At 40.0% G+C, this 20,966-nt stretch overlaps 1 protein-coding gene across 11 annotated transcripts in view; it reads left to right on the forward strand.

Annotated features, from left to right (window-relative positions):
• The window catches only part of FMN1 (formin 1), a 503,899-nt gene that overhangs the window by 160,544 nt on the left and 322,389 nt on the right, over window positions 1-20,966 (forward strand). For 10 of the 11 annotated variants that reach the window (XR_009496165.1, XR_009496164.1, XM_059890805.1 and 7 more), the window contains one exon: window positions 613-730. The exons of the other annotated variant lie outside the window; for it this stretch is intronic. Coding sequence is in view for 8 of the 10 variants with exons in the window: in XM_059890805.1 (XP_059746788.1) it covers window positions 613-730 (118 nt within the window). In the remaining 2 variants the exon portion in view is untranslated. The remainder of the gene's footprint in view (window positions 1-612; window positions 731-20,966) is intronic. 11 annotated transcript variants of the gene reach the window in all.

The following is a 20,966-nucleotide window of genomic DNA, read 5'->3' on the forward strand; positions in this document are numbered from 1 at the left end:
CATACATTTGATCAGTTAAAATGTTAAATTTAAGGTCTTTAGAAAAATTAGCTTGGGTTGCAGTTAAAAACTAAATACAATATAGCATTCTTCTGGTTGTAAAATCAACCCCTGTAAAAATAGCTTGAAAGTGACAGCCATATCATTCTTTTTTTTTGGTAGGAAAGAAAAAAAAAAAGAATTGATCAATGTGAATGTCTTAGAGAAGTGTTATCTTGACCTAGAACTAATCTTCATGGAAAGTGCAAAGCTGGTTTATAACTTTAACCCTGGAGTTGTTTGGGCAATATTTGTAAACATACCTATAAATGTACCAAATTATAGTATAAATGTACCAAGTTATAGTACATCTGTATCTTCAGCTCAGAGTGTATTTATGGCTTTTTAAAAGAGTTACATGCTGAAAATCACTTATTGAAGATTGTGTAATACTTGGCCTTAAGTTGTTTCATTTTTCCACTCCAGCTGATCACTTTATGTTTCTGGAAAAGGATTGTATTGTAGTGAGTTGTTTCAGTTGCAGCGAGTGAGAGCAGTATGCAACTCAGGGTTTAGTTGGCTCTGGTCACATTTTATTGAACTTAAACTTTTCTCTGCCCACTTTTCCCACAGCCTGACCACAGCCCCACTGAGCAGGATGATAGGATTCCTGGCAGACTCCAGGCTGTCTGGCCACCACCGAAGACAAAGGACACAGAAGAAAAAGTGGGATTGAAGTACACTGAAGCAGGTGATGTGAAAAGAAGCCAGGTCTCAGAAATGAATCTCTTGCTGCGTTGGCTTTTAGTTCTAGCTCAGTAGACTCTGAGAATTGGAGTTTTTGTTTCATTATAAAATGCAATGCTCAAGGCTTTTCTTTTTGGTTTCGATGTTACATTGACCCCTGGCACACTTATCAGGAATGAATCTCTTAGAGATGAAAGGTGAATGCAGTGAAATGAATGAAGGGGGGCACTTGTGTAAAGGAGGAGAACCTTGGGGGAACTAATGGAGAAGGTAGATTACAGATTCTTCAGGAAGCGGGTGGTTGGCCCTCAGAGAGTGTGTGAGCCGACAGGGCTTCTGGCAGAGGCAGAGTGTGAGTCTCCAGAGCTGGAATACGATTTGTTCTTTGTCTTCAAGTAATGCTTTTGAGCCACAGGAACCTTGTGCAGAGTGAATGTACAGATACCATCAGTTACTCTTTTCACTTTTGTTAAACAAAGCTTTATTTAATGCATAGCCAATTTCGAAGCAAGCTAATTCCCTGGAAATCTTCCCCAGAGCTTTGCTTGAATGTATTTAAATAGAATGGGAATCTAGATATTTTTACTTTTTAAGTGAAAGGTTCACATGAAATTAAAAAAGAAAAGAATGGGAGGAGGTTATGTCTTAATTGTATATATGTGTGTTTTGATGTATCTCTGAGGAAACCTCTTTGTCTTCTTCCTGATATTTGAAGATTTCTTGCATAGGCTTCCATTTTGCTGATTGTCTTAGGTATCTGTATATATTACCAGTCTGTATGGCTATACAAAAGAAGTACTTCTTTCAGTTCTTATTGGTTGGTTGACATAAGTGGATCAAAGTTTGGATGGTTTAGTAATCCATAGGCTTTTTGAAAGATGATAAAGTTACAATCAGTAAGTGATTTCACAAATGGATCTCAGTTCTAGCCTCCACTTACACAGTTGCAAACTTCTGACTACCCCCAAGACAATGACTTGATGACATTTTTTTCTGACCTACTTGACTTACAGAGTGAAAGCTATCATAGCCTTGGTGAAAATGTATATTACTATTTCGTTCTTCTTGCCTACATTTGATTTTTCCAAAATCAGAATGCTTATGACTGCAATACTGACCACCTACCAAGTTGTCTTTTCCATAATCTGGCACAGTTTGAACAGTCAAAAAGTCCTGAGGCTCCCTTTAGTGAAAAACCAGAATCCTGTGAGTTCTTATTCCTAGTGTATAATGGGGTGGCAGTCTTCCTTGTGATAATGAGCATTTGCTGAGTAGAGAAAGAAAGGTCCTAAATGACTTTTCAGTCTATGTCAAATCACATTTGGGGGCATTTATACTCTATAGAGATTCCTGAGTATTGCTTTCTCTCCTCTTCTGTTTCTAGAAGCTCAGAGTCCTGTCATTACCTTGCTGTGTAATTACACCCAAAGTCAGAAGCTTTCCAAGCTCTCTCTCTTTTTTTGGTCATGAAATGTGTGTTCACAGAGCAATCTAAGGTCTGGGATTAGATGAGGGAAAAGGAGGGGGGAATCAATGAATAGTAACAGTCCTCTTGGGTGCATTCTGCTGGCACAAGGACAGCTTGCTACAGAGAGAAGACTGACTGTTGTCTGGAGAAAGCATCTCAGTCCCCAGCTGGTTCCCATGGGTGGCAGTCCTGTGGCTCACTTTCTGTGCTCCCAGGTCTGGTGCTTATTTTCTTATGAACCTTGTAGCAGTAATTACTCTGCTGATAACACTTTACGGAGTATTAAAGCAGATACTCTATGCCTGCAGGAAACTTCTTTTTACTTCATGACTCAATACCAACATATGGTTGCCTTGTCATTTATTGCTAATCTTGAGGAAGTTAACACTTTCCTTGTGATTTTAAGTTCTGAGAAATCTGAAGTCTTATAAGCACATAGTTTATAACTTAATACATTTTGTGGTATTTCCATTGGTTTCCCTGCCCTTAGGGAAGTAGGGAGCACAGAGATAGAAAAATTAGATCCAAAATATTTTAGGGTGTTCGAAGTGCTTTTAATTTTTCCTGGCATGTATAATTCATTTAGTGAAATGGGATAGCAGGAGTCTAGCATTCGTATTTCAAGTATGCTATTGACTCAGATGATAAAGAATCTGTCTGCAATGCAGGAGACTTGGGTTCCATCCCTGGGTTAGGAAGATCCCCTGGAGAAGGGAATGGTTATCCTCTCTAGTATTCTTGCTTGGAGAATCCCATGAACAGAGGAGCCTTGAGGGCTACAGTTCACGGGGTCACGAAGAGTCAGACACAACTGAGCGTTTAAGCACACAGATGTAAGAGTTCTGTGCTGTCAGCATGGGAGCCCAGTCCTCAGCAGGGCTGGCCCAGAGGTGTTTTTTTTCATCTTGAATCTCTCACTGTCCTTGTGCTGCCCTTGGCTACTTTGGATGTGCCGCTGCTTGTGTTTCCCTCTGTTCAGAGTTCATCGTTCAGTGATGTCTTTTTGAGGGCTTAGGTGGTCATCTGATATAGTCAGATCACTTTTGTTCAAGGATAAAAAGAAAGAGCTGATCTAGGGGAAGCTGTCCCTTTAAACTATGGCTTCTGGAGCCCTCGTAGCCATGTGAGAGAAGCTGACCACTGTTGCTGGTGCCAACTGTCAAGGGTGCACTCTTCTGCCACTGCCAAAGCCATCAGCATCATGTATAGCTGCTGACACGGCAACAAACTCACTCCCTTGGCAGCTAAAGCTTTTGGCTCCCACTGGAGCCTCTGCTGCCATTCTGATGACGCTGCATCCACCATCAAGGGCCCTTCCACTGCCAGTCTCTCAGCTCTCAGAGCCCAGGTGATGTGCCAGTTGAGAGGGGCACTAGCGCTCACCAGAGCTGTCACTCAAGGGACTTGCGCAGGTTGGAGTTGACCTCTACCAGGGAGGGTCCCCTGTGTTCATTCATACAGTATTTGAATCGCTCTGCTCAAAAGAGAAAGAATCCCTTTTCCCAAGCCCTGTACTGTCCTTTCATACATTATTAGCAATGCAGTTCTGCTTTGTGCTTGGGATGCCTCAAAGCTATTGTGAGTGAAAAGAGCATTCTCTCTCCCCTCCCCCCCATCCCCTCCCCCCAAGCATTCCTTGGAATTGGACTGGGGACTATAATCTAGGTGACAGCCCTCATGTTCACAGAATTGTCTTTCCTCCTCCTCCTGAGTACAGAAGTTTGCTCTCGAAACAAGCTTGTGGGATAGTCTGGCTTTTTTTAGGAGGAATTTTTCAGTGGGCTCATCACATTCTTAAATGGTTAAGTCAGGTTGAGTCCCTGCTGCTTTCCTGCACTGCAGACCAGAAACATCTGGGTGGAGAAAACTTGATTACCTTGTGAAGCCCAGGGCTAAGTAAAACTAAGTCACAACCAAGTGAAAAGGTATGAAACAATACAAGGGGAACCTAAATGAAAAAAAAGTCAATGTCTACCTTTAAGTTAAATGCTGCAAAAGCTGTTTGTCTTATCAGAGATAGATCCCCAGGGATCTCTTCTGTTCCTCCTCTAACAGGCTGTCCTATCTGTGGTGAGGTTACTTAAGGGTTTGTAACAGGCCCAACGTCTTCTAAAAAAAAAAAAGATTGGACATAATAAAGATCTGGGTATCATAGAATAGTCAAATCATAGAGGTAACATGGGGTTAAACTTTTATCTCAAACTTGAAAGAATTTTATAGACCCTATTAGGCTACTTTTTTTTTTTTTTTTTTCCCATTTGGCTTTATGGAGAATAAATGCACTTAGCTATACTTATTTTGTCTTTGGATAATTCTGTATACTATTACTGTATCAGCCAGGGTCTTGTCAGGGATCAAGTGAGGATGATTTGATTGACAGTTTGTTGGAGATGGTTTACAAAGAGATGGAGATGGTTGTGGATGGGGTTTGGGAAAAGCAGGAGAGATGGAGCAGCTCTCTGGGGCTAGTAATCATGGGAGGTGTTTACAGCCCAGGCAGGGCCAGGTGAAGCTGCTAGAAAACCCATAATGTCAGAGGGAGGCTGAGTGGTGTGGAGGGGGCTACCCAACAGGAGCCGTGGCCTTCAGTGGAGGGATGCAGCCAGTCCATGGTGACCTGCCCGTGGGAGGGAGCTGGAGGAATGAATGCTCTGACTTTCTTCTCCTGCTCTCTGGTCTCCTGCCATCTCTCCTCTTGGCCAAATCCAAAGAGAAGTTAGAGGACTGGGATCTGCTTTAGGCCAGACAGCAGAGCCCAGAAAAAGACCCAGAAGGGGCAAGAGTGGATCTGGGAGGCAAATGAAAGATACCCAGCACAGTTACACTGCTGGCTGACTCCAGGTGAAAGAAGGTTCTGAAGCCCGACAGTCTGTGCAAAGAATTGGCACACACGTACCACATCGTACCTGACCACATAGGGCGTGAAGAAAAGCTCCTCCCTTGTATCCTGTGGGAGGGTATGTTTTCTGCTCCAATCAGTTCATAGAAAAAGACAATGGCTATTACTCAGAGCCTTGCCCTGTGCACTCCTACTTCACCTTAGTATAGAGGCTTTGTTTACTGATCTCAGAAAATCCTCCATAGGCTTTCAGTGGTTTCCCAATATTACAAAATAAAATAAGTTTGGAAATATCTAGAAATAACACAGAGTGAAACAGAATCTCTAAATTGAGTTTCATAGAGATATCATTTCCACCATTGTGAATGGTGATAGTCCTGTGTGAATTTAATACTTAAAATTTTTTTAATTCACTGTACAGATTGCTTTTTATACTTGAAAATGTGACTTATCTTTGATTTCTGCATTGAACAATGATTAATTTGTAGGTTTCATTTTTTGAAATGTATAATGATGAAAATAACATAAATAGTTTATCAGTGTTTTCTTTATTTAGGATACATTGCTTGTGCAATGGCTAAATAAAAGTGTTTATGCCTTTTTCAGGTTTTTATGCATGCTAATTGCCAAACTTAATTTTCTTATCTAAAGGTGTTCAGTATGAAATCAATACTTTTAAAACACTGAAATTATTTTTTCCTCTTATTTGCTTTCTACTTTACTTGTATTTTCTGGTGTATAGAAATTTAAGGTGTTTATATACTCAAATCTACTCTCATTTTATTGTATGGCCTTTCTTTTGGCTTAAGAGGACTTCCCCTACTCAAATATCAGCTTTATGTTTACATTTCTTAAGTGATTTCTTTCTACCTCTTCTTTCCTTCTCTTCTTTTTGTCCATTTCATATTGAAAACTTATTTCAGGGCCTAGCCTGCAGTAGAGAGCTAATGGCAGCTTCTGGTTTTGTAAGTAGCTAATTGTATAGCAAGCTTCTGGAGTAATTATTCCTCTCCAGGATAAGTTTAGGACAGTTTTGAGCTTTCTTTTCTCTTTGTGTTTGGATTTTGTACCAGTATCTTCATTATTGTACCTATATATCTCAGAATCTGTTCAAGTTCCCAGGCATACTTCCAAAAATTTTTTTGTTTCTTATTTTTTTCTTCCAGAAAATTTTAGCTTACTTAGTCTTATTTTGAAAGACTCCCTTTGGGACTTTTATTGGAATTGCATTATTTATAAATTAATGTGAAGGTGGGGATGAGAATCGAGATCTTTAAAATGCTTAATATTTCTTACCAGGAACATATCTTTAAACCTATTTAAGTTTTCTTTTCTGACTTAATAAACTAAATAAATGGATACATAGGGGTATATCTTGTATTTTGTCTAAATGTATTCCCAGGCATGTTATTTTTTGGAAAAAAAAAAAAAAAAAACGATGTGAAACTGTATCTTGTGATTACTTTTCCTTAAAGTCAAATGCATTCCTTCGAATCTAGTGAGTCACACACACTGGATACTCAGATTTTCCTCCTGAGGTCAGGGCTGGCCTGAGTGAAGGGCACGTTTGGACCATCTGATCTCAGGGTTACTGTTCCTTAGTTTTACTCTGGTTGGTGATTCTTAGTATCTGAGACCCCTTAAAAGGCTAACGATGATAGAAAGCTATGGAAGAAGACATTGCAGTTAATTTTGCATCTACAGTCTTTCAGACCCTCCTCCTCACCCCACAACCATCTGTGGACACCCTGCCCCACCTCCTGCCACATCCCCAGGTTTAGATGAAGAACCTTTGCTGCAAATGCTCAGCCTAGAGCTGGGCCTCCTTTCCTCTTCATCTCCTATTTTGTGTTATAACGAATGACCTGAAACATTTCTTTCATTATTATTTAAGTATTAGGATATTTAAAAAGTACACCATCATACTGTGTACTTCAACATCCGAAGAGGAAATGAAGCTAATGTGTGCGAGATTAAAATGGTACCATTTAGGAAACTGTCAGTCACTTAATTACCCAAGAAAAAAATGGAGAAAAAAAGGACAAAGAAAGCAAGCCCTCATGTTTTCCCAAAATAAAATGAACTATGCGTCTTTAGTTTCTCTTTCAGCGTGCATCTGGAACTGCCCTTCTCTCCCCTGGCTGTACCTGAGAGCTGGCCTGGGACTGGGGGCTGGCACAAGGACCACCATACTCGAGGAACACTGTGGTTATGTAGTAAATAGAACCTAACAGCAGGCACCAGGGTTACTGTGAGTGGGCAAGTTGTCAGTGTGTATGGCATCTCTTTGGGCTTATTCACACCACCCAGAACCTTGGAGTAGCTCAGGAGCGTCCCTATTTGGAGTAATTTAGGTAACCCATTTCTCAGCTTGATGATAAAGATCCGCCTACTTTCTGGTTTGTTTCTAATTTAGGTTCCCTTGGTTATGAAGTGATAGAGCTGTTTGCCACCCTTCCTGCTGAGTCAGACGTTCTCGTCTCCACCAGCCAGGGAGAGCTATAAATATCTTGGAATATTTCATTGGCCTCTAGTACTTTTAAAAACTTCATTCATAGCTAACAAGCTATGTTAGCCATGAATGGATTTTCCTTTAATATCGTATGTCCATTCAGATTTTCCTAAGTGTCTTCTTTCATGGTCTAGGCAATAGGTTAGTTCATTGTATATTTCACAGGCCTTTGTAACATGTTACCATCACTTGCATGGAGTTAGGGTGATGGTCCAGAAGTTGGAAGCTGTGCCAATGGCCCAGTAAAACTTTGCATCTTATACTGAGAAATCAGAGGTGACACAAGTGGTACAGGCTTCTACTATGTATCTGGGAGCTGTGGGGGAGGGAGACTGACTTCCTGAACACAAATGGGAACTAAGAATTGATATTTAGCAGAGGGAATTCCAAAATGTGGACCAGTGACTCAGGAATCGTATGTTGTGTCCTAGGAAATATTAGTAAAGGTCTTTAGCTCAGAGGACGAAAAGCAAGAGATTAAAATACAGAATCTGAAACTTTAGAATATTAAGAATTTAGAGATGCAAGCATCTCAGAAATTGTGTGATTAATCCTATTAGTTTTACAAATGAGAGCCAGAGAGGTTATGACTTACTGAAAGATACATGTAATTAATAAGAGAGCTGAAATGACAGAAGAAAGAGAAGAACCACAGCTTCAAGTCGGGGATCGGGGTGGTGGAATGCATTGGAGACTGAGTAATGTTTTTTTTTTTCCTGCCAACATACAACAATTAAAGCCCCAGCAAGGAAAGCACATGGGAACAGGAGCATTTAAGAATTATGCTGATTATTAAAAAAAAAAAAAAAACAAAGTATTATGGCACTGGAGTGAGTCCATCTGAATAATAAAGGAGAGATATGGGTACCATGCCAGCTCACCAGACACATCCACAGAAATTAACTGGGTCATTTCATGCTGCTTTTTGACTCATAAAAATTGTTAATAGGAATTTTAATGGTATCTTTAATATGGTCTAGTCTCACTTAAGCAATGTAAAGCAAATAAAAATGCTTCTGGTTTGTGAATTCTTGCAAAGTTCAGGTGGGGCTCATGGGGCTCAGTTTGTATGCTGAAATGCAGGGTGCATGTTATTTGATTTTAGGAGGTACAGGAACAAATGTTTTTATTTTAATGGTTGTGTATTTCAGTAGTCTTATGATGTTTTAGAGAAAATAAAACAAGCACTAAAATCCACTTGGAAGCTTCTTTTGGGGAGGTGAGGCTGAGGTTTGATATGCCATATCCTGTGCCACATTTTCACAAATACCTCCTTTCACTATTTTTTTTTTTTTTTTTTTACTGAAAATTTCTATCCAGGCGACCTCATTTTTCTTCTCTTTTTCAAATCTATTGCCAGCTGCCCAGTGCTTATTCTCTGGATCCTCCACCAAGCACCACTCTACCATTCCAACCTCTGTACCCTCCCCTCTACCACTCCCCCCACAGCACACATCTTTCACTTGCATTGAATTCTTTCCTCTGGTCCACCTTTACTGTTCTGGGATCACCCACCAGCTCAGCCAAGAAAGGGCACTCACTCTTTCAGATCCCTCCTCCCAGAAACAGCAGTTGGGACATGGTGAGTGTTTTCCTCTTTGATAGAAAGAACAAATGACTGTATTTCTGACTAGTAACTAAAGCAAAGATTCCATGGCTAAACTCTTGAGCACTCTTTACCAGAGGAAGGAGTGAGAATGTAAGATGGGAAAAGCAGAAGATGATCTCAGAGAGAAAGAAATTGAACCAGGGAAATCTTAGGGATGTGCTTAAGTTTGGTGTTTCCTTTACTTTGGGTTTCATAGGTTTGGGCATCAAATAGAGTTGAGTTTGAAGCTTGGCTCTTCCATGTACTAACTGTTTAAAAAGAGCAATGATGATAATTTAAAATAATTATTGTAAAGATAAAATGAGATAATATATGAAAATCAGTGGCATCACAACTAGCTTATTATGTTATTTATTTTTTGACCACACCAAGCAGCTTGCGGGGTCTTAGATCCCCAACCAGGGATTGTACCTGGGTCCATGGCATGAAAGCATGGAGTCCTAACCACTGGATCGCCAAGGTGTGTGTGTGTGTGTGTGTGTGTGTGTGCATGCATGCGTGTATGCTCAGTTGTGTCTGACTCTTTGTGACCCCATAAACTGTAGGCAACCAGGCTCCTGTGTCCATGGAATTTTACAGGAAAGAATACTGGAGTTGGTCACCATTTCTACTCCAGGGGATCTTCCCCACCCAGGGATCAAACCTGCATCTCTTGCATCTCCTGCATTTGTTGGTGGATTCTTTACCATTGTGCCACCTGGGAAGCCTGGATTGTCAAGGAATTCCCACAGTTGGCTTTCTAAAAAAGCAGTTTATGTTGAAGTGTAGCATACATGTGGAAAATTGCTCATATTACAAGTGCTGATGAAAAAATCACTCAACCTCAGAAAGAAATGGAAAATTTTATTTGAGCCAAATTAAAAGGATTGGAAAAGACTCTGATGCTGGGAGGGATTGAGGGCAGGAGGAGAAGGGGATGACAGAGAATGAGATGGCTGGATGGCATCACTGACTCGATGGACCTGAGTCTAAGTGAGCTCCGGGAGTTGGTGATGGACAGGGAGGCCTGGCATACTGCGATTCATGGGGTCGCAAAGAGTCGGACATGACTGAGCGACTGAACTGAACTGAACTGAAAACTTAACACCTGGGAATAGACTTTCAGAACTCTCCAAGAACTGTTCTGTCCATTAGAGAGATTAGTGGATCTTGAGTCATGACCACCTTACAAGATTAAGTAAGGGTGTTCCTAAGGAGTAATCTTGTTGATGCTCGGAGAATGTTATTTATATGGTTGAGTAGTTCTTTCTTCTGATGGAAAGGTTTGGTCAATGTGTAATGCATATACACAATATACAGTAGAGGGGAGAGAGGAAGCCAAAGTCCAAAGAAAAAATGTAATTTGTAAATTTTCCTTGACTTGCTTTAGAATACAAATTTTTATTTCATCACAAATAGTATAATAGCTCTATGAATTATAACAAAGTGAACATAACCACCATGCAAATCAAGAAATAGTCCATTGCCTACAACCCCGAGGGCCCTATCTGGCCCCCTTCCTATCACAGCTACCTTTGTCCTCCAAAGAAATCACAGTTCTGACTTATAACACTATAGATTAGTTTCAGTGCTTCTGAACCTAAGTGGATTCATTTTGTGTCTGGCTACTTTCCTTCAACATTAAGCTTGTGAGAACCAAACATGTAATTGTAGGTACCTGTAATCTACTTGTTTTCACTGTTCTATACCACTTCACTGTATGAATGTATTGTGATGTGTTTATTCATCCATGATGGACCTTCATGTTGTCCTCAGTTTGGGGCTGTTATGAGTATGTTGCTATTCATTTTCTTGTGTGTGTCTTTCAGCACACAAAGGAACACATTTCTGCTTGGTACATACTGGGGAGTGGGATTTCTGGTCATAGGATATGTCTATATTCAGCGTCATTTGTTGTTCGGTTGCTGAGTCATGTCTGACTCTTTGCGACCCCATGGACTGCAGCACCCCAGGCTTCCCTGTCCTTCATTATTTCCCAGAGTTTGCTCTAACTCATGTCCATTCTGTTGATGATACCATCCAACCATCTCATCCTCGGTTGCCCCCTTCTCCTCCTGCTCTCAATCTTTCCCAGCATCACAGTCTTTACCAGGGAGTTGGCTCTTCGCATCAGGTGGCGAAAGTCCTGGGGCTTCAGCTTCCACGTCATTTTTCCAGTGAATACTTGGAGTTGATTTCCTTTAGGATCGACTGGTTTGATCTCATTGCTGTCCATGGGACTCTCAAGAGTTGTCCGCAGCACCACAATTCAAAAACATCAATTCTTAAGTGTTAGTTCAGTTCAGTTCAGTCACTCAGTTGCGTCTGACTCTTTGTGACCCCATGAATCGCAGCACGCCAGGCCTCCCTGTCCATCACCAACTCCCGGAGTTCACTCAGACTCACGTCCATCGAGTCGGTGATGCCATCCAGCCATCTCATCCTCTGTCGTCCCCTTCTCCTCCTGCCCCCAATCCCTCCCAGCATCAGGGTTTTTTCCAATTAGTCAGCTCTTCGCATGAGGTGGCCAAAGTATTGGAGTTTCCCCTTTAGCATCAGTCCTTCCAATGAACACTCAGGAATGATCTCCTTTAGAATGGACTGGTTGGATCTCCTTGCAGTCCAAGGGACTCTCAAGAGTCTTCTCCAACACCACAGTTCAAAAGCATCAAGTCTTCGGCGCTCAGCTTTCTTCACAGTCCAACTCTCACATCCATACATGACCACAGGAAATACCATAGCCTTGACTAGACTGACCTTTGTTGGCAAAGCAATGTCTCTGCTTTTGAATATGCTATCTAGGTTGGTCATAAATTTCCTTATAAGGAGTAAGCATCTTTTAATTTCATGGCTGCAGTCACCATCTGCAGTGATTTTGGAGGCCCAAAAAAATAAAGTCTGACACTGTTTCCACTGTTTCCTCATCTCTTTCCCGTAAAGTGATGGGACCGGATGCCATGATCTTCGTTTTCTGAATGTTGAGCTTTAAGCCAACTTTTTCACTCTCCTCTTTCACTTTCATCAAGAGACTTTTTAGTTCCTCTTCACTTTCTGCCATAAGGGTGGTGTCATCTGCACATCTGAGGTTATTGAGATTTCTCCCAGCAATCTTGATTCTAGCTTGTGCTTCTTCCAGCCCAGCCTTTCTCATGATGTACTCTGCATATAAGTTAAATAAGCAGGGTATCAATATACAGCCTTGACGTACTCCTTTTCCTATTTGGAACCAGTCTGTTGTTCCATGTCCAGTTCTAACTGTTGCTTCCTGACCTGCATATAGGTTTCTCAAGAGGCAGGTCAGGTGGTCTGATATTCCCATCTCTTTCAGAATTTCCACAGTTCATTGTGATCCACATAGTCAAAGGCTTTGACATAGTCAATAAAGCAGAAATAGATGTTTTTCTGGAACTCTCTTGCTTTTTCAGTGATCCAGCGGATGTTGGCAATTTGATCTCTGGTTCCTCTGCCTTTTCTAAAACCAGCTTGAACATCAGTGTTAGTAGATGATACCAAATACTTTTCCAGAATGATGGTATCAATTTACATTCCCATCTCAAAACATCACAGTTCTGATTGTGCCACATCTTTGCCAACATTTGGCTTGGTTGATTTTTCTAATTCAAGCCAGTCTGTTGTTAACTGGTGTTTCCCAGTTAAGCACTTTTTCATATGCTTATTGACCATTGGATCTCCTGTTTTATAAAGTGCCTGTTCGAATCACTTTTTCATTTTTAATAAATAGATTCTTTTTTATTATTTTACACAGAAGTTATTTTTATATGCTGGATATTAGCCATTTGGTTAAATATGTTTGAAGTATTTTCTCTTACTCTCTGGATTAGCTTTTCATTATCTTAATGGTACCTTTGGATGAATAGAAATTCTCACTTTTATTATAATCATTCTTGTCCTATCATTAGGGTATTTTAAGCCTTCTTAAAATAATCCTTTCCTAAGTCAGTCATGAAAATATTCTCTTATAAAGGTATTAATGTTCTTCATTTGTCTTAAACTTACAATATACTGGGCAGTGATTTTTGTGTACAAGTTGAGGTGGAGATCAAGTTTGTTTTTTCTATATCAGAATTATCTGGAATTATTGACTGAGAAACCCACCTTCCTCCCCTGGACACTGTATTCTGTTCCAGTGTTCTCTAGATTTATCTAACGTTGTAACAGTGTAGCACTGTCTTAATGACAGCTATAATAAATCATGATCTACTAGAGTGTGTCCTTTAACCTTGGTTATTCTCAGCGGTTTGTATTTTCATATGCATTTTAAAATTACTTTATTAACTTGGACATTGTGGTTTTGATTGCCTTGACATCTTTACAATAATACTGAGTTTTTAATTCCATATAGTATGTATATCTTTTCTGTAAATATTTATATATTGTCTTTTCTGATTTCTCTGTTCAGTTTTCTTTGTGGAGGTTTTAATGTCCCTTAAATCAATTCCTAAGTATTCTAAAATTTTGGTGCAGTTGTGCACATTTAAAAAAATTCCATTTTATGACTTTTTGTCAGAATGTCTCTCTCAATAAAATAGTTACTGTAATTATGGAACTGTTTCCTTATTAATGAACCTTTTAACTTTTAGAATCTTTCACTGTTGCAAACAGTGCTTTAATGAAATTATTATATATCTATTTGTGCATACCAGTGAGTGTTTCAATAGGATAGAAGTGGAATTTTTAAGAGTTCCTGCCCATTTTAAATGCTGATAGATACTACACAGCTGCCCTCTCAAAATATGAAACTCATTAATACTCAGCTAAAACAGGAATGTCCTTTACTCACATTTCACCAATATTCATTTAATTTATGCCAGTCTAAGTTTAAAAATTGCATACCACTATTTTTAATTTGTATTTCTCCGATACTCGCATAGTTGGACGTCTTTTCATTGTCTTTTGTGACTTGTTTGCTTGTGTTCTTTGCCCTTTTGTAAATTGGGTCATTCTCTATTCTTACTGATTTAAAAGGAGGTGTTTATATGTTTATAAGTCCACCAGGACTTCCCTGGTGGCTCAGATGGTAAGGTGTCTGCGTGCAATGCGGGAGACCTGGGTTCAATCCCTGGGTCGGGAAGATCTGGAGAAGGAAATGACAACCCACTCCAATATTCTTGCCTGGAAAATCCCATGGATGGAGGAACCTGGTGGGCTACATCCATGGGGTCGCAAAGACTCGGACACGACTGAGCGACTTCACTTTCACTTTTATATGTTAAGGGAATTAGTCCTTGATTTCCTTATATATACAAGTGTAAATATATATCTCAATCCTAGTCTTTAGCTTGCCATTTCTTTTACCTTTTGCTGTCATTCATTATATGGAAATTTTGTTTTGTGTAGTCATATCTTTTCAGGGAGTTGTTTTTATTGTTGTTGGTCTTAAGGAAGCCTTCCCCGACCTAAACTTGAACAATATATGTATTTTAACTCCTATGCATATATATTTAGATTTTTATTCAGTCTGCAATTTGTTTCTGTGTGTGGCATACATAAAGATATGATATGGGTGACAGTGTGCTTAGCTTATAGAATCTGCTTTTGATTTTGTTTCCATCTTAGTTCTAGTTTTTCAGTTGAGAGTCTTAGAATTTTTTTTATAGACAAATGATGACAATTTGCATTTGTTGTAAAATGGATATAATATTTGTCATCTTAACCATGAAAATTTTTTTATCACTTACTCAAAACATTTATTAACACTCTGTATATGTAGCACATATGGTTTACCTAAGGGTGAATAGATGTTGGCCATTTTAAGTAGAGTTCAGTAGTGTTAAGTATATTTATGTTGTGTAACAGATACCTAGAACTTTTTCATTTTCATACCTGAAACTGTACATGTTAAGCAACTGTTCATTTCTCCTGTTTTCCCAGACTCTGGCAACCACTATCTTATTTTCTATTTTATGAATTTGACTATTTCAGGTGCCTCATATAAGTGGAATCATACAGTATGTGTCTTTGTGTGACTGGTTTATTTCACTTTGCATAATGTCCTCAAGATTCATCCCTGTGTTAGAATGTATCAGATTCTTCTCCATTTTTAAGGTTGAATAATATTCTACTATATATGGTCTGTACCACATTTTCTTTATCCATCCATCAATAAACACTTGAGTTGCTTCTACTTTGAGCTATTGTTAATAATGCTGCTATGACCATAAATGTACAAATATTTCCCTGGAATACGGAATAAAACAGGGCAAAGACTAATAGAGTTTTGCCAAGAAAATGCACTGGTCATAACAAACACCCTCTTCCAACAACACAAGAGAAGACTCTATACATGGACATCACCAGATGGTCAACACCAAAATCAAATGGATTATATTCTTTGCAGCCAAAGATGGAGAAGCTCTATACAGTCAGCAAAAACAAGACCAGGAGCTGACTGTGGCTCAGACCATGAACTCCTTATTGCCAAATTCAGACTGAAATTGAAGAAAGTAGGGAAAACCACTAGACCATTCAGGTATGACCTAAATCAAATCCCTTATGATTATACAGTGGAAGTGAGAAATAGATTTAAGGGCCTCGATCTGATAGATAGAGTGCCTGATGAACTATGGAATGAGGTTCATGACATTGTACAGGAGACAGGGATCAAGACCATCCCCATGGAAAAGAAATACAAAAAAGCAAAATGGCTGTCTGGGGAGGCCTTGCAAATAGCTGTGAAAAGAAGAGAGGTGAAAAGCAAAGGAGAAAAGGAAAGATATAAACATCTGAATGCAGAGTTCCAAAGAATAGCAAGAAGAGATAAGAAAGCCTTCCTCAGCGATCAATGCAAAGAAATAGAGGAAAACAACAGAATGGAAAAGACTAGGGATCTCTTCAAGAAAATCAGAGATACCAAAGGAACATTTCATGCAAAGATGAGCTCGATAAAGGACAGAGATGGTATGGGCCTAACAGAAGCAGAAGATATTTAGAAGAGATGGCAAGAATACACAGAAGAACTGTACAAAAAAGATCTTCACGACCCAGATGATCACGATGGTGTGCTCACTGACCTAGAGCCAGACATCCTGGAATATGAAGTCAAGTGGGCCTTAGAAAGCATCACTATGAACAAAGCTAGTGGAGGTGATAGAATTCCAATTGAGCTATTCCAAATCCTGAAAGATGATGCTGTGAAAGTGCTGCACTCAATATGCCAGCAAATTTGGAAAACTCAGCAGTGGCAACAACACTGGAAAAGGTCAGTTTTCATTCCAATCCCAAAGAAAGGCAATGCCAAAGAATGCTCAAACTACCGCACAATTGCACTCATCTCACACGCTGTTAAAGTTGTGCTCAAAATTCTCCAAGCCAGGCTTCAGCAATATGTGAACCGTGAACTTCCTGATATTCAAGCTGGTTTTGGAAAAGGCAAAAGAACCAGAGATCAAATTGCCAACATCTGCTGGATCATGCAAAAAGCAAGAGAGTTCCAGAAAAACATCTATTTCTGCTTTCTTGACTATGCCAAAGCCTTTGACTGTGTGGACCACAATAAACTGTGGACAATTTTGAAAGAGATGGGAATACCAGACCACCTGATCTGCCTCTTGAGAAATTTGTATGCAGGTCAGGAAGCAAGAGTTAGAACTGGACATGGAACAACAGACTGGTTCCAAATAGGAAAAGGAGTTCGTCAAGGCTGTATATTGTCACCCTGTTTATTTAACTTATATGCAGAGTACATCATGAGAAATGCTGGACTGGAAGAAACACAAGCTGGAATCAAGATTGCCAGGAGAAATATCAATAACCTCAGATATGCAGATGACACCACCCTTATGGCAGAAAGTGAAGAGGAACTAAAGAGCCTCTTGATGAAAGTGAAAGAGGAAAGTCAAAAAGTTGGCTTAAAGCTCAACATTCAGAAAACGAAGATCATGGCATCCTGTCCCATCACTTCATGGGAAATAGATGGGGAAACAGTGGAAACAGTGTCAGACTTTATTTTTCTGGGTTCCAAAATCACTGCAGATGGTGACTGCAGCCATGAAATTAAAAGACGCTTATTCCTTGGAAGGAAAGTTATGACCAACCTAGATAGCATATTCAAAAGCAGAGACATTACTTTGCCAACAAAGGTTCGTCTAGTCAAGGCTATGGTTTTTCCAGTGGTCATGTATGGATGTGAGAGTTGGACTGTGAAGAAGGCTGGGCGCCGAAGACTTGATGCTCTTGAACTGTGGTGTTGGAGAAGACTCTTGAGAGTCCCTTGGACTGCAAGGAGATCCAACGCGTCCATTCTGAAGGAGATCAGCCGTGGGATTTCTTTGGAAGGAATGATGCTAAAGCTGAAACTCCAGTACTTTGGCCACCTCATGCGAAGAGTTGAGTCATTGGAAAAGACTCTGATGCTGGGAGGGATTGGGGGCAGGAGGAGAAGGGTACAGCAGAGGATGAGATGGCTGGATGGCATCACTGACTCGATGGACGTGAGTCTGAGTGAACTCCGGGAGTTGGTGATGGACAGGGAGACCTGGCGTGCTGGGATTCATGGGGTCGCAAAGAGTCGGACACGACTGAGTGACTGATCTGATCTGATCTGATCTGATTTCCTTGGGACCCTGCTTTGAATTCTTTTGAGTATATACTAGAGGTGGGATTGCCGGATCATATGACAGTGTTATTTTACTTTGAGGCACCTCCATACTGCTTTTCATAGCTGCTAAATGATACATTGCTACTGTATTGTGCAAGTTCCAATTTATCCACCTTGTCAACACTTGTTACTTTCTGATTTTTTTATTTGTTTAGTAGTAGCCACCTCAATCAGTGTATTGACTCATTGGGTTTAGATTTGAATTTCTCTAATTATTAGTGCTGTTGAATGTCTTCTTATGTGTCTATTGGTCACTGGTGTATCTTCTATGGATGAATGTCTATTTAAATACTATTGCCAACAGATTGTTGCCTATCTCTTTTTATGGACTTTTTCTATTGACTAGAGCCTCCAAAACAAAGCTAGAAACATAGAAATTAGTAGACTTCCTTGTGCTATTCCTGATTTTATTGACTTCCATCTAATATTTTCCGGTTAAGCATTATGTTTGTTGGACACTTTTTGGTCAATAGCTTTTATCAAGTTAAGGAATGTTATTTTTATATATGGGCTTCTAAGTGTTGAAATCACAAAAAGTAGTTTGAGTTTTATATGTGAGGGATATATTTATTGAAATGACTGTGTGATTCATGTTATTTTAAAAAATCTGAATATCCAGTAATTACATTTTAAATTCATTAGTGTGGAATCTTCTCTGTACTATCTCATCATGATGAAAGGCTGAATTTGATTTGCTGATTTTCTGGTCATTTTAAATAAAGAAAAGTCTTAGCCAAATGTAATAAATTTTGTGTATTCAAGATAAGGTAATCTAAAGGAAACTCTGGAGACATTCTTCATATTTTAAGTAGCAAAGTGTGCAGTGACTGCAATGGAGCAATGGATTTGTTAAGATGAAAACAACAAGGAAATGGGTTTTAGATCTGCTCCTAGTGTTTTTCTCGATGTTATTTTTTCCTTAGCATTAAGATGCCTTCTTCAGTGTACTACCAATCAAACTAAGTGGAAGTGAACTTTGAAAAGCAGCTCTATTGTGTGTTAAGTTACATGGCACAGCTAGGACAACTCCTGGGGGATTTCCCTTGACTTAGTTAGAGCACATGTTCTATCTTGTATTGTAATCTTAGAAGTTGCAGGTAAATGTCAATGAAATCAGAGTTACTGTTGCTTCTGCTGCTAAGTCACTTCAGTCGTGTCCAACTCTGTGCAACCCCATAGACGACAGCCCACTAGGCTCCCCCGTCCCTGGGATTCTCCAGGCAAGAACACTGGAGTGGGTTGCCATTTCCTTCTCCAATGCATGAAAGTGAAAAGTGAAAGTGAAGTCACTCAATTGTGTCCGACCCTCAGCGACCCCATGGCCTGCAGCCTTCCAGGCTCCTCCATCCATGGGATTTTCCAGGCAAGAGTACTGGAGTGGGGTGCCATTGCCTTCTCTGCTAGATCATATCTAACTCTTATTTAGTAACATCTAGCACATTGGAGATGGAAATGGCAACCCACTCCAGTGTTCTTGCCTGGAGAATCCCAGGGACGGGGGAGCCTGGTGGGCTGCCGTCTATGGGGTTGCACAGAGTCGGACACGACTGAAGCAATTTAGCAGCAGCAGCAGCAGCAGCACATTGTAAATGTCTAATTCATTATCAATTCCACTATTCCAATTAATATACGTGCATTTATTTAGCAAATATTTACTGAGTGTCTATTATATACTGGTGAGTTTGATAGATGCTTGGAGTTCAAAGATGAATGAGGCAAGATCCTTTCACTCAAGCAACTCAGAGGTAGAAAGTAGGTGATGGAGAGTAACCTAGGGGAGAGAGAGGTGAAATGTATACAAATAAGCGCAGTAAAATAGTCTAATGCTCTTATTGAAGTGTGTCTATCATATCGCAGAACACAGAGGAAAGCATGATGAATGCTATTTGGGGGAACTAGGACAGGCCTCTTGAGCAGACATGGAAAATAGTCTGGATAAGTCATGGGGAAGCAAGGTAGACCAAACCGTCAGAGGAAAGATGGAGCAGAGCTTGTTTGAAGAATAGTGGATAGTTTATTTTGACTGATAGATAAGAGGTAAAGGGAAAGATATGCAAGGACATTATGCCTTTAAATTTGGAGGAGGCCAGGTCTTTAGGGGAGAGAAAAATATGGTGTTACGCTGTGCTGAGGACCTCGGGCCATAGACACTGGGGAGAACTGTTGAAAGGTTTTAGGCAGGGGAGTAACAGAATCAAATGCAAACATTGCAGGACTACTTTAGAGATATTGAGGATGAGTATGGATCTGGGAAGGAGGTGAGTGGCTACTGAGGGAAATAGAGAGACCAGTTTGGTGTGGTCCTTGTAGTAACCCAGAGGATAGATGATAGAGGCAATCAATGATTTCTACTTTCTTGTGAACACATACATTTTAAAAAAATGTTATTTTTGATATTCAGCGATAATGGAATCAGAGTTAATTAAAAAATTCTAGATACTCTTGGATGCATTTTAGGTGATAGCTTATACCTTTTGCTAAGCCCTAATAATTTGAATTTATTGCCTGTCAAGCCTGGAATGAATGTGTGACTTAGTAGCAATATAAAGTTATCCTTATGGCTTACTTGGTGGCTCAGTGGTAGAGAATCCACTGATTATGGATTGTCCAATACATGGGTAAAATATGTGTTCAGCTCTAGGTCAATTTGCTTGAAACAAACATACAAAACTAGTTGTCTAAAACCAGTTTACCTGGATTAGTATTATCAACCACTTATTTCTGTCTTCGGGGTTTCCCTGGTAGCTCAGCAGTAAAGAATGCCTGCAGTACAGGAGACTCAGGAGACATAGGTTGGATCCCTGGGTCAGGAAGATCCCCTGAAGAAGGAAATGGCAACCTACTCTAGTATTTGTGCCAGGAAAATTCCGTGAACAGAGGAGCCTGGCAGACTACAGTCTGTGGGGTTACAAAGAGTCAAACACGACTGAGCACAGACACACACACACATTTCTGTCTTCAACAGCAAATAATTACGTTTGCAACACTCGAGCACAATAATCTACTGCTGACCCACCAGGGACTTTCTGTGACGAGTCATGTTCTTCCTGAGGACATCAATTGCTCCTACCTGGTCAACGAAGTCAACACTTGCAATCAAACTTGGAAAACCATTTACCTCTGCTTCTTTCTCATCACATTCTACCTGTCCTTTCCCCAGTTACAGAAAGCCTTTGATTATCCCACCCTCTCCTGAGCATCTCTGAATCCCTTGGT

Source organism: Bos taurus, chromosome 10 (assembly GCF_002263795.3).
Source record: "Bos taurus isolate L1 Dominette 01449 registration number 42190680 breed Hereford chromosome 10, ARS-UCD2.0, whole genome shotgun sequence".
NCBI lineage: Eukaryota > Metazoa > Chordata > Mammalia > Artiodactyla > Bovidae > Bos > Bos taurus.